The 14,024-nt window shown below is 44.2% G+C and overlaps 1 protein-coding gene and 1 non-coding gene across 4 annotated transcripts; both read left to right on the top strand.

Annotated features, from left to right (window-relative positions):
• Window positions 1-3,612: 3,612 nt before the first annotated feature.
• Window positions 3,613-11,417, top strand: EIF5 (eukaryotic translation initiation factor 5). Of its 3 annotated transcripts, XM_059819332.1 has the most exons (12): window positions 3,613-3,946; window positions 5,325-5,468; window positions 6,011-6,290; window positions 6,564-6,645; window positions 6,871-7,043; window positions 7,368-7,479; window positions 8,187-8,326; window positions 8,840-8,998; window positions 9,196-9,357; window positions 9,642-9,806; window positions 10,086-10,220; window positions 11,017-11,417. In XM_059819332.1, the coding sequence occupies exons 3-12, from the start codon at window positions 6,219-6,221 to the stop codon at window positions 11,107-11,109; spliced, it is 1,293 nt and encodes a 430-aa protein (XP_059675315.1). In that variant the 5' UTR covers window positions 3,613-3,946; window positions 5,325-5,468; window positions 6,011-6,218; the 3' UTR covers window positions 11,110-11,417. The 3 variants fall into 3 exon arrangements, with proteins under 3 accessions (XP_059675315.1, XP_059675314.1, XP_059675316.1); XM_059819331.1 differs by lacking the exon at window positions 5,325-5,468; XM_059819333.1 differs by lacking the exons at window positions 5,325-5,468; window positions 6,011-6,290.
• On the top strand, window positions 7,849-7,972 carry LOC132317368 (small nucleolar RNA SNORA28). Its single transcript, XR_009484066.1, has one exon. It is a non-coding gene; the product is annotated as a small nucleolar RNA SNORA28 (small nucleolar RNA).
• Window positions 11,418-14,024: the final 2,607 nt, after the last annotated feature.

The following is a 14,024-nucleotide window of genomic DNA, read 5'->3' as shown; positions in this document are numbered from 1 at the left end:
TCTGCCCTTGCTACCGATCAATGTCTAGTGTCAATCCCGATGGATTTTGGACTCATGCTTCCCCAAAGGTTCCATATTCAAACCTGGCATGTAAATAATTAAACTTTCTCTCCACATTTCCAAGACAGGAAGAAGAAAGGCTATTGCTATTCAGGGTTCAGTGTAACTATACATAATCTTGGCCCTCTTTCCATCTTCTGCAATTACTGAAATTACAGCCAAAGCTGTGAAGACAGCATGACGAGGAATCACTTACTCAGCTGCTAAGTGTTCCTGCCTGCACTGAACAAAATAACAGCTCTGTACCAGCCACTGGGAGATAACACGTACGGCCTACAGCAGCAAAAGAACATTCTTCAAGGCCAAGGTTACCACATGAGTATTGAAATAGGGTTATGTTTATAACCAACCACATCACTGATAGACAACAAACTTGATGAAGAATAAACCGCAGACAGGACACAAGGTTGTCTATCAGAGAATATAAACACACATGATTACAATGCCCATTTTTGAAGATTTACATTTTAAATATGGACCTATATTAAGGTTTTCAATAGAATTTTTATTTTTCTGCATTATCACAGACATTGACTCTTTTTTATTCTTAATAAAAACTGACTAAGGCAACATAGAACAAACTTGAATTGTTCAAGGCTGAACTGAATGATAATACAGCATTCCTGTGATAAGGAAACACACCCTAAGGCCCACTGTGGAAAACTTCCTATTCTCAGACATGAAACCATTTCCAAAACCTGACTTACTAATGCCATTTAAAATGTCTTAACTACAAAAATATATATAAAACCTTTTAAGTTTCTACCAGTGAAATGCAAAGCACAGAAGTGGTCTATATGTTGAAGGTCAGACAAGCAATGTGAACTATGAACTTCAGGATTCATGAAACCATGACATTTTAAAGTGGGAGGAGAGAAAATATTTTTCTGTCTTGTCCAAGCCACAAAATACCAAAATGAACAAACTACAAATATCAAGATTCAGTAAAAATATTTGGGATCCAACATGTAATATTAATGAATTGTTCTGGTGAAAAAAAAAATCAACAACTAGGCACCAAGACGACAATAATCCACAATTTTAGGCTGTTTTGTATAATCCAGGAGAATATCATATGACTTCATCTGTATGGAACCTGCTTTTTTCAGAAGGAACACTGTCTTAAAAGGTAACTCTTTAACTTAATGATGTCAATTTATATACTATAAAATTAAAAAAAAAATATATCCTTATGCTACTAATCATAACTGGTCAGAGTTATTCATTATATCAAATAGCACCAAATCCAGGGTCTCATTTCCCTTTTGCTGCTCAGTAAAGTGCTGTTGGCAGCCGTATGCTTTAACACTTATAATTTATTAACCTCGTAGGTGTTGTAGCATGGAACTAAAGCCACAGACAGGAGGCACTTAGCAAGTTTTACCTGCTGCATATTTTCACAGCAAAGGAGTTCCTGCTGTGCTTTGCGTGCCTCCCACATTTTTTTTTTTTCCCCACCATGGTAACTGCCAAGCCTCACATATTTTGGAGATTCTTCCTTATTTTGCCCTAACCATCTTTCTCATGTTTTAAAAACCATTGCTGTGTATTTATCAAGGAGACATTTAACATTTCCCGACGAATTTTTAACTTTTTCAAATGCAGATAGTGAAGTCCAACGCAGACTCACATGATGTTTTACAGGATGATGTCCTGGCTACAAAGACTTGCTATTCCATAGGCTGAAAAAGAGACGTATAACCAGGGCAGCAGCCATCAGGTAGGAGGGTCTTATTAGAAAGCACTGAGATGTGCACATTTATCTCTGGTTGCTCCAGCTACGGGAATAAGATTTTTATTATTGTGTGCCCTGGAAGTGTTCATAAGGATTGCCCAGCTTTTATGATTTCTAAGAAAAATCTCTTTTATCAGTCACCTTCATATTTTAATGCAGTTCTTTTCCATATCACACGAAAAATGTGTGAGATGTACTTGAAGGTTCACCAGGAGGAATGTTTCCTTTAATGGTTGGACTCGATGATCTTAAAGGTCCTTTCCAACCTACATGATTCTATGATCACATCAACATGTTATCAAAGTTAGCCGGGAAACCTACATTTCAAAACTAACTTCAGGCAGGAAGAGATTCAGAGCATATGACATTATTTAATGTCACTAGTAGTTCTATCTTCATCCCCTCTTTTTTCCTCTATACGCCCACATAGCCATCAAGAAGCTTTCCAACATTATTCAGTAAGACTCAGTGACAGAAACTGAGGAGTATTGTTCTGCTGGGGAATATTTATAGGGGTAAGAGAGTTGGTTCATCATCCAATTGATAAACTCAGAAAAAGTTCTTTGCTACTTGAACGTTATTTGCATTCTAAAATGCCCAAAATAGTAATATAATAGTAATACTGGAAAAGTGAAGATGGAAGAAGATGGGAAACAACAGAGCACAGGGAGGAAAGGACCAAAGTTTTCTGCTTTTTAGGTGAATGTAAATCCGAGTACGTATTTCATCCAGGGTCCCAATTCAGCTAAGAAAGGCTGGTAACATTTTACATTAAGGATAGAAAGTATCATCCTTTGTAAGGTAGCCCAAGCACCCAGAGCTACCCAAAGCCGAGTCTTTATGACACTGAAGTTAAATAATAGGCTCTTTCCTGCACCCTGAAAGCAGGCTGTACAGGAAAAAACCAACTTATTCAGCAACTTAATTGCTTTAAATTATTTGTAACACAGTTGCCGTGATGTCAAGCATTCGGTCACTGCGGTATGTTATGAGTCGCAACCCAACCGAATTTTCATTCCTACAGCATTGCAGCCTTTGCTTCCACCAGAAGCGCGGCCCCGCACGCCCCTCCCCAGCGCCCGGCCGGCCGAGGGCTGGCTGCCACGGAGAGCGGGAGCGCGGCGGGGCGAGGGGCACCGCCGGCCTCCCCCGGGCCTGCTCCGCGCCGCCTGCGCCTGGAAAGCCGGGGAGGGGGGGGGAGCGGCACTCGCGCCCTTCCCGAGGCGCCCTGCGCGGGCCCGGCCCAAACGCGAGGGGCCCTTCTCGGCGGCGGGGGCTGGGGCGTCCCGCTCGGCAGCCCTGAGGGATAGCCGAGGGGCCCCTCCCTGCCGCAGGGCGCAAAGCGGCACTGACCGCAGCGGGGCGGGGGAGAGGTCTCTCAGCACACCCAGCGGGAAGGAAGGGGAGGCCGAGAGAAAGCCGTAAGCCCCCCGCCGTGCTCCGGACCGCCTCCCCCCGCCGCGGGCCCGGCCGCACTGACTCAGCCCTCGCCAGCTCCCGCACCTCCCCCCGTCCCGTCCCGCGCTCTCTCGCGAGACTCGGCCGATGTAGACGCGATGTCCTTTGGGGCACTGGCGGGGGGAGGGCAGAGGGGGAGGGAGGCGAAGCCAGGGGTGTCTTGATTGATAGCGGTCGCCGCCAGTGGGTGGGGGGGACGGCGAGCTCTCAGCCAGTACCTTCGTCCCAAGGCGAGGGGCGAGCCAATGGTGGGGCTGAGGGGGCGGGGTACGCCGCTGGCTGATTGATCCCAGCTTTGGCGTTGTTCAGTCAGAGCGAGAACATTCTAGAGGTGAGTACGGGGCAGCCATTGCCGGGGTCCCGTCAACCGCCCCCTTCTGCCTGAGCTGCGCGCCGGCCGCACCTCTCCCTCCCCCCTTCCCTCTTCTTCCCCCTCCTTCTCCTCCCTTTCCTCACAGGTGTCGACACTAACGATGTCCCTGATTGTGTCTTGCCCGCAGATTGACCGGCATTGCTGTCCCTGCTGATACCGCCCGCCCCAGGACGCCGGGACCCGGAGGCTGCGGCGTCCGCCTCCGCCTCCCTCTCCGTCTGGATATAAGCGCCCCCTCGGCCCTGTTCTCCTCGCACACTTGGCTTCGTCGCAGCCCGGGGCGAGCAGCGTTGGGTTTATGTCTTTATTGGACGAAAACGGTGAGTATCAGTACTGAGCTAAGGCGGGTGAGGGTAGTCGGGATTGAAAGGAGGGTTTGGGTCCTGAGAAGGTGGGGAGAGCGGGCGGGCGCTTTAGGCTGGGCTGGGGCGTCGGGTTGTCGGTAAACGGTGGATAGTGGGAGAGGTTTTGTGTAACGAAGTATTCGGGACCTTGGTGGGAGGTGGAAGAGAAACGAGGGGAAAAAAAAAAAAAAAAACAAAAAAACCCCGAAAACTAAAAGCCCCAGAGCTTCAACTACAGCCATTTGCTGGGGTTTTTTTGTGTGGGTTTTTTTTTTTTTTCTTTTTTTCTTTTAATTCCCTACCACCGCCATGCGACGAGACAAGATGGCGGCGGCTGGGGCCGCGCCTCCCCGTGCTGTGGGTGGGCGGGGAGGGGGCGCGCGGCGGGGGGAGCTGTGGCGCAGTTACAAACCCGCCGCCGGGGGGGGTGCTGCCCTTCAAGGGTTAGCCCGGGGGGGGCGGGCAGCCGCGGATCGTGTCGTGTGTGTCCCCCCCGGCGGCTGGAAAGCGCATGCGTGGCTGGAGGTGACTTTCCCCCCCCCCCATCTTTTCTAGGGCTGACTCAGTGCTTAATTGCTGCATTTATGACTCATCACAGGGCTGAGCGGGGCGGGGAAACGGTGCTTTGAAGGAGGGAGTCTATCTGCCTTCCCGCTTTTTCCTCTGCATAGCATACGGGGGGGGGGGGGTGGTGCTTGAGATGAGGTGTCCTAGGGACCAGGAGAGGGAGCTTTAGTCTACAGCAGACAAAAGCTGTAATCTGGAAGGAGGGGAAATGGCACATTCTTTCTGGGAGCACACGCTCAGTGACCGAGATACCTGCTTCCTCAGGGCTTCTGCAAGCATGTGGTCTGGTCACATGGTAGCTCTTTTTAGACATCTTGGGGAAGGAAACCTCGTGCTTGAAACAAAGTCTGCGGTGCACTTTTTGCTGAGGAAGGGCATAACTGCATCTGGGATAATGTAGAACACGAGGCATATACAAATCTATTTCCTTCTTGTGTAAAGAATTTGTAAACCTTACTGGCGGGATTCAGACCATATGGAACTGATAGATATGCATAAATACTAAGAAGGCTATTCTAATGTGTCAACGCTTTTGTCATTAATGGTAACAACATGATGACGTGTCAGAATAGCCGTGCTGTAGTCAGGGTTGTCTGTGTAGTCAACCAGTTGTGGCTTAAGTACTCTTAGATCTGATTATAGAGACACATGTTGATTTAAATATGTAAATACTGCTTAAGGCAACTTTAATAATAGGATTCATCCTCCTTCCCCTTCCTCCCCCTTCCCCTAAGAAAAAAATCAACTGGAAAAGCTGCTGCACTGCTCTGTACCTCTGCATTGCTAGGCTTTCTACAGTGAAGCAACTTATGTCAGACTTTATCAGGCTTATTGTTAAGTCAAAACTCAACAGAAGCTGCTATGAGAATCCATAAGTGAGAGGGAGAATTACCTAATTTTCAACTCTTTTCCACTCCGATCCAAAAAACTGGTAAGCCATGTAATCATTATGTTGGGCTACAGATTGCTGCTGCTTCGTCTTAGTGATACTTCTCAACGTTCTGACAGAGTTTGGTTTATATGATAGGTTCATGCTATGCTGTGGAATTTGAAACTGTTTTCCAGATTTTTCTCCTGCTTCCTGCAGCCTGAAACATATCACATGACCCTCTCAGTGCAAGAGCCATTGGTCTCCATAACAAATGAAGCAGTGTTCCTTTTCCCTTCTTATTGATTGCAGCACTCCTTCAGGAGTTAATTGTACAGAAAATAGTCTTAAGCTGTTCAGTGCTTTTTGGGTAGTTAGAAAGAAGAGGGTGGAAAGCTCTGTGGCATAGTTGAGGAAAAGTTACTTAGCAGTACAATTCAAGACTATTGTTTTCAGTTCCACAAATTGAAGAAAGCCATAGCATAAAGAATATTTTTTTTTCTTTTCACCCTAAATATAGTCCCTTTTATATAGCTCTGCAGCAAAATCTGATTGGTGCATGTTAAGATAAACTTAATTTTTTTTCTGTTTCTTAACACTTGCAGAGCTGTTGCGCAGCCACTGGTACCTGTATTGGGGAAACATAGCATACAAGCAAGAACCTTACAGCCTCAGTGGCGAAAAATTTTTCATGTCAGAGACCGAGAACTCTTGCAGTCGTTTATGTCATCCCGTCTTCTCCAGACAGAAGATACCAAAAAACTGCAATCAAAGGTCTCTTCATCTTATTGATAAAGCTACTAATAAGGCAAAATGTCTGTCAACGTCAACCGCAGTGTTTCAGATCAGTTCTATCGCTACAAAATGCCCCGTCTGATTGCCAAGGTAACTTATTAACTATTAGTGGTAAGTAGGTAGTGTTTCATATTGCTTGCTGTCTTGATAGAAGAGAAATTGAGGTGTCAGGTAATGATACCAATGTTTAGCCAGTCAAAGGGGAAGAAGGATGTCTGCTGCTTTCTGTCCTGACTAAGTGCACATTAGCTCTTAGAAGATACACTTCAAAGCAGAACTTTGATGTAGTGAAATGGGGAATACATACTGGGTTTGGCTGTTGAAGTAGCTTAATCTTAAAACACTTTTTTTTTTTTTATTTAGGTGGAGGGCAAAGGAAATGGAATAAAGACAGTTATAGTCAACATGGTTGACGTTGCAAAGGCGCTTAATCGGCCTCCAACGTGTAAGTAGTCTTGAGTGATGCAGCATTTCTTTTTATGCTTTTGTGTTTGAAGTGGTAGTGTTAAGTAGCTAGTAAAGCATTAAGACCATTCTTTCAAGATTTGTAAGAAAGAGATGTGATTATCTCAGGATGAAATAACAGAAAGAAGCAATGGCATATTTACTTGCTGTTAAAAATCGCAGTGAAGATACGAGGGCAGTGGTGGTTATTATACTTTCTTTACAGATCCTACCAAATTTTTTGGTTGTGAGCTGGGAGCACAGACCCAGTTTGATGTTAAGAATGACCGTTACATTGTCAATGGATCTCATGAGGCGAATAAGCTGCAAGACATGTTGGATGGATTCATTAAAAAATTTGTTCTCTGTCCTGAGTGTGAGAATCCTGAAACTGATCTGGTAAGTGCTCTCCATCTGTATTAATGGTAGCACTGTGGAAACACTTCACTAGATGTTTATGGAAGTGGTGCAAAGCTGATTGAATATCTATGAAGAGAAAATCCGGCACGCACACCCCCACACTCTTTGGGAAGGCTTTACACTTATAACCGTTCAGAACTTGTGAGCTAAATTGCTACTTTGAAACTTGCTCTGTAGGGGGTGATATAAAGTAGTTAAACCTCTGGCTTAATCCCGTGGAGATGATAATGTAAACATCAGGTTTATGCTTTAAAGCGTAATTGTTTGGCAAGTGGTATGTTAACTGGAGGTTCTTTTTTACAGCATGTCAATCCTAAGAAACAAACTATAGGTAACTCTTGCAAAGCCTGTGGCTATCGAGGCATGCTTGACACAAACCATAAACTCTGCACGTTCATTCTCAAAAACCCACCTGGTAAGTGTGTTTCCTTATTCGGTGGGGGTAAAGGGAACTTCTTCAGCGTGAGTGCTGTAATGAAGTAGAAAAACAAATAGCTCACATCTAATTAAAGTGTAAAAAGGCTCCAGCATACTCCTAGAGTATGTTTGTGGGTCAGGATGAAGTAGCTGTGTTCATAGTTGCAATATGAGCAGTCTCTTCCCTTGTATTCTTCCCAAGCAGAAGTATTTGTGAAAAGTTGAATTTGCCTATGCAGGACAAAACTTAAGAAGAGAACTAGGCAGCAGGTGCTCATTGCAGTTTTGCCTTTAAGTCAGCATGAAGTAGAAGGGTAGGAAGTAAAACAGTATAGCAAATGCTAACTGTAATATACTTGTTCTGTGCAAGCAACACTCTGTAGTAAGCATCTAGTTGCCTGCTGCAATTTAAGCTTGCTAGAATAGAAAAGTCTAACCTATTCCAGGGGTCTCTGCATTGTGAGGTCACCTGTTATATAGACTTGGACAACCTTATGTCTTGATGAGAAACAAGATTTTCACTGCAACCAGGGGTTTCCCCAGCAGAATTATATCTGCCCTGAAACCAGCTGAGGATGGGTACTGGACATAACTTGCTGCTAATGAAAGCATCCAAACTCATTTGGGTATTTGGCAGAGGTGCAGTAGTGCGGGGACTTTAGCTTTCTTAGTTCATAGAATAAAACATTTAAAATTCACTTGCAGAAAGTGGTGACACTGGTACAGGAAAGAAAGAAAAGGAGAAGAAGAACAGGAAAGGCAAGGACAAAGAGAATGGTTCTGTGTCCAGCAATGAGACACTTCCACCCCCACCACCAGAAGAGATTACCCCTCCACAGGTTGTGGTAAGTAGAAGGGAAAGTGGGGAGATGGGGGTGTGTGGTGTCTTGCTCTGATAGATGGCTGGTATTCCTTGCAAGTCAACATCGCACCAGAAGTTCTTACAGTATCCAGAACCTCATTGCTGGAATAGAAGTATCCCTGTGTCTCCTTTATAGCAGCTTTATTAATTCTTCAGTAACAGTATGTGTGCCCCTTGCAAAGTAAAAGCTGCATACCCTTTCCAGGGACCTGGATTGTAGTGTTTCATGAGTATACTAGATGGAGTTACAAAACTGTACGTCAAGTAACCCTACAGACAGCTACAAACTCAAGTCTAGCTTCCGTTACTTCTTTCCTACATCTGTGCTTTCTCCATCATCTTTGACTTCCAAATCAGTGTAACCATTTCTTAAAGGAAAAATCAAAAGTACCTGTTTATAAAAATGCTCTCAAATCTGTTACCTAGAAACAACTTGCCTATTGCTAGGCTTGTAGTAACATTGTATGAACCTGTTGGTTTGGTTTTGGTTTTTTAGGAGGAGGAGGATGATGATGACTGGGGTGAAGACACAACAGAAGAAGCCCAGAGGCGTAGAATGGATGAAATCAGTGACCATGCAAAGAACCTCACACTTAGTGAAGACCTGGAAAGAACAGTGGAGGAGAGAGTCAACATACTATTTGATTTTGTGAAGGTGAGTGTTCTCTGGTTGTTTGCTTGGTAGGCACTCTGCTGTAGTTGTGTGAAATGTTTGTAAGGAGGCTAAGCGCAAGTTGCTTAAGCTTCTACCAAAATACTGGTGCCACCAATGGTGGGGAAGAAAGTGGTGCAATAGAGCATTGACACAGACCTCAGTAGCTTTAAAACATTTCTGTCTGTTCTGTCTTGCAGAAAAAGAAGGAAGAAGGTCTCATTGATACTTCTGACAAAGACATTGTAGCAGAAGCAGAGAGACTGGATGTAAAGGCTATGGGCCCTCTAGTTCTCACCGAAGTCCTTTTCGATGAAAAGATTCGTGAACAGATAAGAAAATACAGGCGTCACTTCCTTCGTGTAAGTGGTATCTTCTTTTGCACCTAGTGTAACAACTGTTGGGTTGGCTTTTTGTAGCAACTACTTGATTTAGTTCTGGATTGCTTGGTACTGTGGGGAAGAAGGCTTTTTGTAGTTTTTTGGGGTTTTTTTTAAACCACTCCTTAGCTAGGGAAAACTGCTGGGAGGGATAGTATGAGCTGTTTTAAATTTTGCTAACTCATGAGTTCAGAGCAGAAGCAGCAGGTCTTTCTGGAGAAGGGAAAAAGCTAATTCAGTTGGTTTTGCTTTTATCACAATTCTAGTTCTGCCACAACAACAAGAAAGCTCAGAGGTATCTTCTCCATGGCTTTGAGTGTGTGGTAGCCATGCATCAGTCTCAGCTTATTTCTAAAATACCACATATTTTGAAGGAAATGTATGATGCAGATCTTCTGGAAGAAGAAGTCATCCTTGGCTGGGCAGAAAAGGTAAGGGGTAGTATTTCACATAGTGTACCTGCTGAGTACCTGAATGTAGCATACTGTATCTGGTTTCTCTGTTCTGGTGTAACAGCTTGTGCAGGTGTCTTTTTAAACAACTAGTCTGAGATAAGTTATTGTCTGGGAGAAACCTCCCTTACAAAAGTGGGCTGTTCAAGGCAGTGGGGTGAGGTTAGAGTTCTGAGTTAGCCTCTTGCTGTATTTGGGTGTGATCTGATGTAAACTCCTTCAGTGGTCAAGCAAAGTCTGTGTCCTTCTGTCTTTCAGGCCTCAAAGAAATACGTTTCAAAGGAGCTTGCCAAAGAAATACGTGTCAAAGCAGAACCGTTTATTAAATGGCTAAAGGAAGCTGAAGAAGAATCTTCCGGTAATGAAGAAGAGGATGAAGATGAAAACATAGAGGTAGGAGAGGCCCACTTACTGTAAACAACACCAGGGTTGCACTGTTCCTGCATGCTTAAGTCTTGTACTTAGTCCTGGTGCACTATAAAATAGATTACTTCCTGTATTACTGTGCCTGTTGGGAACTGGAGGAACACTGCCTTTCTAATGCTTTGTCAGACCGTTTTTGCTAGTCACTTGTCTACCTAAGATCATTTTTGTAGCCATACAGGTGCATCTCAATAGACAAAGATTGTCATTGTGGAATGGTACAAGCAGTCTCTTGCACAGTGGTAGTTTGTATAGTGGAAGATTGATAAGAGGCATTGTGCATAAAACCTCGTGTTTTAGAAGAGTTAGTGGTTGTATGTTAGAAAAGCTGATTAAAGAATAAATGCCTGTTTTCCTCACAGTTCAGGCCTAGGTAATATCTGTTACTACATTCCAGCTGACTGGCTGGGACTTTTTCTTTTTTTGCATGCATGGTGGTTGGTTGGTTGTTCTCCTCCCAGTAGTACTTACTGTTCCTGGGTAGGAGATCCTGCTTCCTACAGACACGCATGCTCGCCTCTGCCTTCTAAAGACAGATGTTAAGGTGTAGTTGGAGTTTCAGTTCAGCTTTCCCATACAATGTTAATTCTCGTACTGGAAAGTGATGTGCAATGCATTTCGGAACATGGAGCAGTGTGTTGAGCAGTTCATGGCAATAGACAGGAGGGCTGTTAAGCAGGCGGGTGTTGTAACTTCTGATGTTAAAATTATTCTAGTGCTTAATGATGGCAGTAGGTGCTGTAGTAAAAGTGTCTTGTCTCCACAGGTGGTGTACTCTACAACTGCCAGTGTACCTAAAGTTGAAACTGTGAAGCCTGCAAACAACAAAGATGACGATATCGATATTGATGCCATTTAAAGTGATGCAACATAGCTTCCAGCATAATAATGCAACCTTCTCTGCATTTTCTGCCAGAAGTGTGACTTGTATGTGCACAAGCTGAAATGGCTTAACATCCTGCTACTCTTTGTACTCTAAAATGTATCTTTTTACTGTGACTGGTCTTGTGTAACTAAGCCTAATACCAAGGAGTCAGCGCGTCAGTGAACTGATCTAGTTTGCAACTGGCATGTTCTATTTTGTTTTTCTAACTTGTGTTGGACACATACTTGGATCACATTTATACAGTTGTGGAAATAAAGGAATTTGGTTTTGGTCAATCTTCATTTGTGACTCTGAACTCCCTTATTTCTTTTCCAAGTAAGTATTTACATAACTTAATGAAATGTGCAAAGTTTGAGACAAAATTTCAATCTCTTGAGTGAGACAAACTTGGCCCAGAGGCTTTTGCAACAGTGGAGATTTGAAACCTGGGCAAGAAGCAGGTGTTGGGTAATCTACAGTATACAGATGCCAGCTTCTTGAAACATAAGGCAACTGCCTGGATTCTGATCCTTGCAGGCTCTTTTTAACAAAAGCTTCCACAGGTGTTCACTATGTAAGTTTGGGCTTTTTCTCTGAAGTTTTCAAGGGCTCCATGAAATAGAGGTTTCGGTGTGTTGGATGGAGCTGAGGGAACCAGGACCTCTGTTAGAAGGCACTGCTGCTGAACAGCTGGCTTTGGCCACACACAGCTGTGCTGGTGTCACTATAGCAGAGGAAATGGTCTGATTTGGGGAGGGAGGGGAAGAGGGCACGGTTTGGTGCCTGAAGCCGACTTGCGTAGCTCAAGAAGTGAGTTTTGTAGATCCTCAATGCCAAAGCTGAGGTACCCGATTTAGAAATAGCACAAAGAGAAGCGAAGTGCATCTAAATCAGGAAAGTGATGTGACATGGTGAGCAACAGGTTTTGGTCTAGGAGTGTGGGTCAGTGGGCATTTTTGGAGTTTTTTTGTTGGCCTTCACAGCCTTTTGCTCTAGAAAACCCAAGAGTGGCAATGGGGTTTTTCTTTAATTATTGTGAGATTTGGTGTTACAGGTTTTGCAAGATTGAGGCTCCAGCGCACAGTGAGCTGCTTTTCCTCATCAAATTGGTTTAGCAGAACTTAAGAGTTGGATTCACAGGCAGATTTTGCTTGCTGGTTACAACAGTGCTGACTTGAGCTGCAGGTTTCCCTTACAGTGGGGTGTAGGTCTGTGAACTCGCCACTGTGTTGCAGGTGGCCCGGGCATGGAATTATCACTTGGCACTAGCAGATGTGATGAACGGCATTTGCAAGATGGAGTGAGGGCATGAAGCATTTGAAAGTATTCTTTTATTTTTAGGTGGGTGTTCATTGTAGTAGTACAAACCCATGATTTTTAGTTCAAATACAAGTTTATTCCTGGCTTCTTTAAAAGAAATTTTGTTCTTTCTGTTTAAACTGGGTTTGTATTTAAAAAGTAATTGTCAGTTGTTATGTTTGTTGGGAACCTGGAAGATGTAATTATTAATCCCCATGTGACCTTTCTAGAAGATACCTCTTCCTGGTGCAGGCACATGCCTCCCTCCCTTGTGTAACAGTTGTGAGCACACCATTGTAGGCATTTGCCTGCCAGGCTGGAAGCAGTCTGGAAAAGTTGAGATCCTCTGAAGCAATACAGTGTGGCTGTTACAGAGCTGATTGTTGCCTGGTACTGCTGTAGAAAACTATGGGCAGGTTTTACTTCATGTGGAGAGCAATTAAGAGATTAGAATCTATAGAACTTTTTTAAAGCAAAAGGCTAGAACTTAAGGGGTGGTGACAGAAGCTTGAGAGGGAAGGGTTAAAAACACTGTCTAGTTGGAGGTAAGGTTTCAGCCCTGGTCTTCCTGCTTGCTTGTATCAACAGGTTGGGTATTGGCAATATGCAGAAAATGAAATCATTCACCGGAATCTCCCAGTCATGTTGCTGACATGGGTGTAAGACTTCTCTTCCTCAAGTTGTGCCTCCCTGGTAGTCACTTACCTGTTGCAGTGGGAGGTGGGTGCTTGTACACTGGGCAAGTTCCTTGGGTGGGGGTTTGAGTTGGATTTGCCTTTCTGAGCAGAATTCCTGCTTGGGGAGGGAATAACGAGAAACCTTGCGCTTTCCCGGGAGTGTGACTCAGCTGCAATGTTGAGAAATGCTGCGGCCCCTTAACTAACTGCACAAGAGCTCTCTGCAGTGTGGGCAGTACCCTCTTCTGATTCTCTGAGCCTGATTCTTAGCCAGTGTAGGTCAGCACAGTTCACCAAACTCATCAGTTGCTCCATGCTGATGGTCTGCAGATGCGGCTTTGCAGATCCGGGTTGATGCCATCTCTAGGATGTGACCAGAAGGTTTCTGTCTGAAGTACCTGTTGCATGGTGTTGGCTGCTACCAGCTGTGACATGGTGAAGTTTCATTTAGGATGTAGTTAGTTTCGTTTTAGAGCAGACTTGATCTTAATTGCAGGCTGCTATCAAAGGGAATAATCTCTTTTTCCACCCCAAGACCTAGTGAGTAGGAAGACAGACCTGTTCCCTTCAGTAGAGAAACTAGGAAATAAATCCACAAAAAAAAGTTTTCCATAGGATCAGTGAACTGATTGTGTCATCGCAAAGCTATATGGTGGTAGATTTGGGGTAAATGTGGGAGTGAGCAGGGAGTGAAAGTGTTCTTGTCTGTAGTAGCCTACAGGTGGGTCAGATTAAGTGTATTATCAAGTGGTACCCTAATATTCAGACATGGGGAGGCTCGTAGAAGCATTGAGGCCACCACTAACTATGAAATTCCTGGCACTGAGTTACACTTCTCACCCTGTTTTCACATACGTAGTGCTACTTCCATCTTGGATTGTTAACTGAGGATTCCACCAGCTAACAGAAATGAGGGCTCGTTTTGTAAGCATT

Source organism: Gavia stellata, chromosome 7 (genome assembly GCF_030936135.1).
Source record: "Gavia stellata isolate bGavSte3 chromosome 7, bGavSte3.hap2, whole genome shotgun sequence".
NCBI classification, from domain to species: domain Eukaryota; kingdom Metazoa; phylum Chordata; class Aves; order Gaviiformes; family Gaviidae; genus Gavia; species Gavia stellata.
Note: the sequence above shows the minus strand (reverse complement) of the source record. Positions and strands in the feature narration are given on the sequence as shown.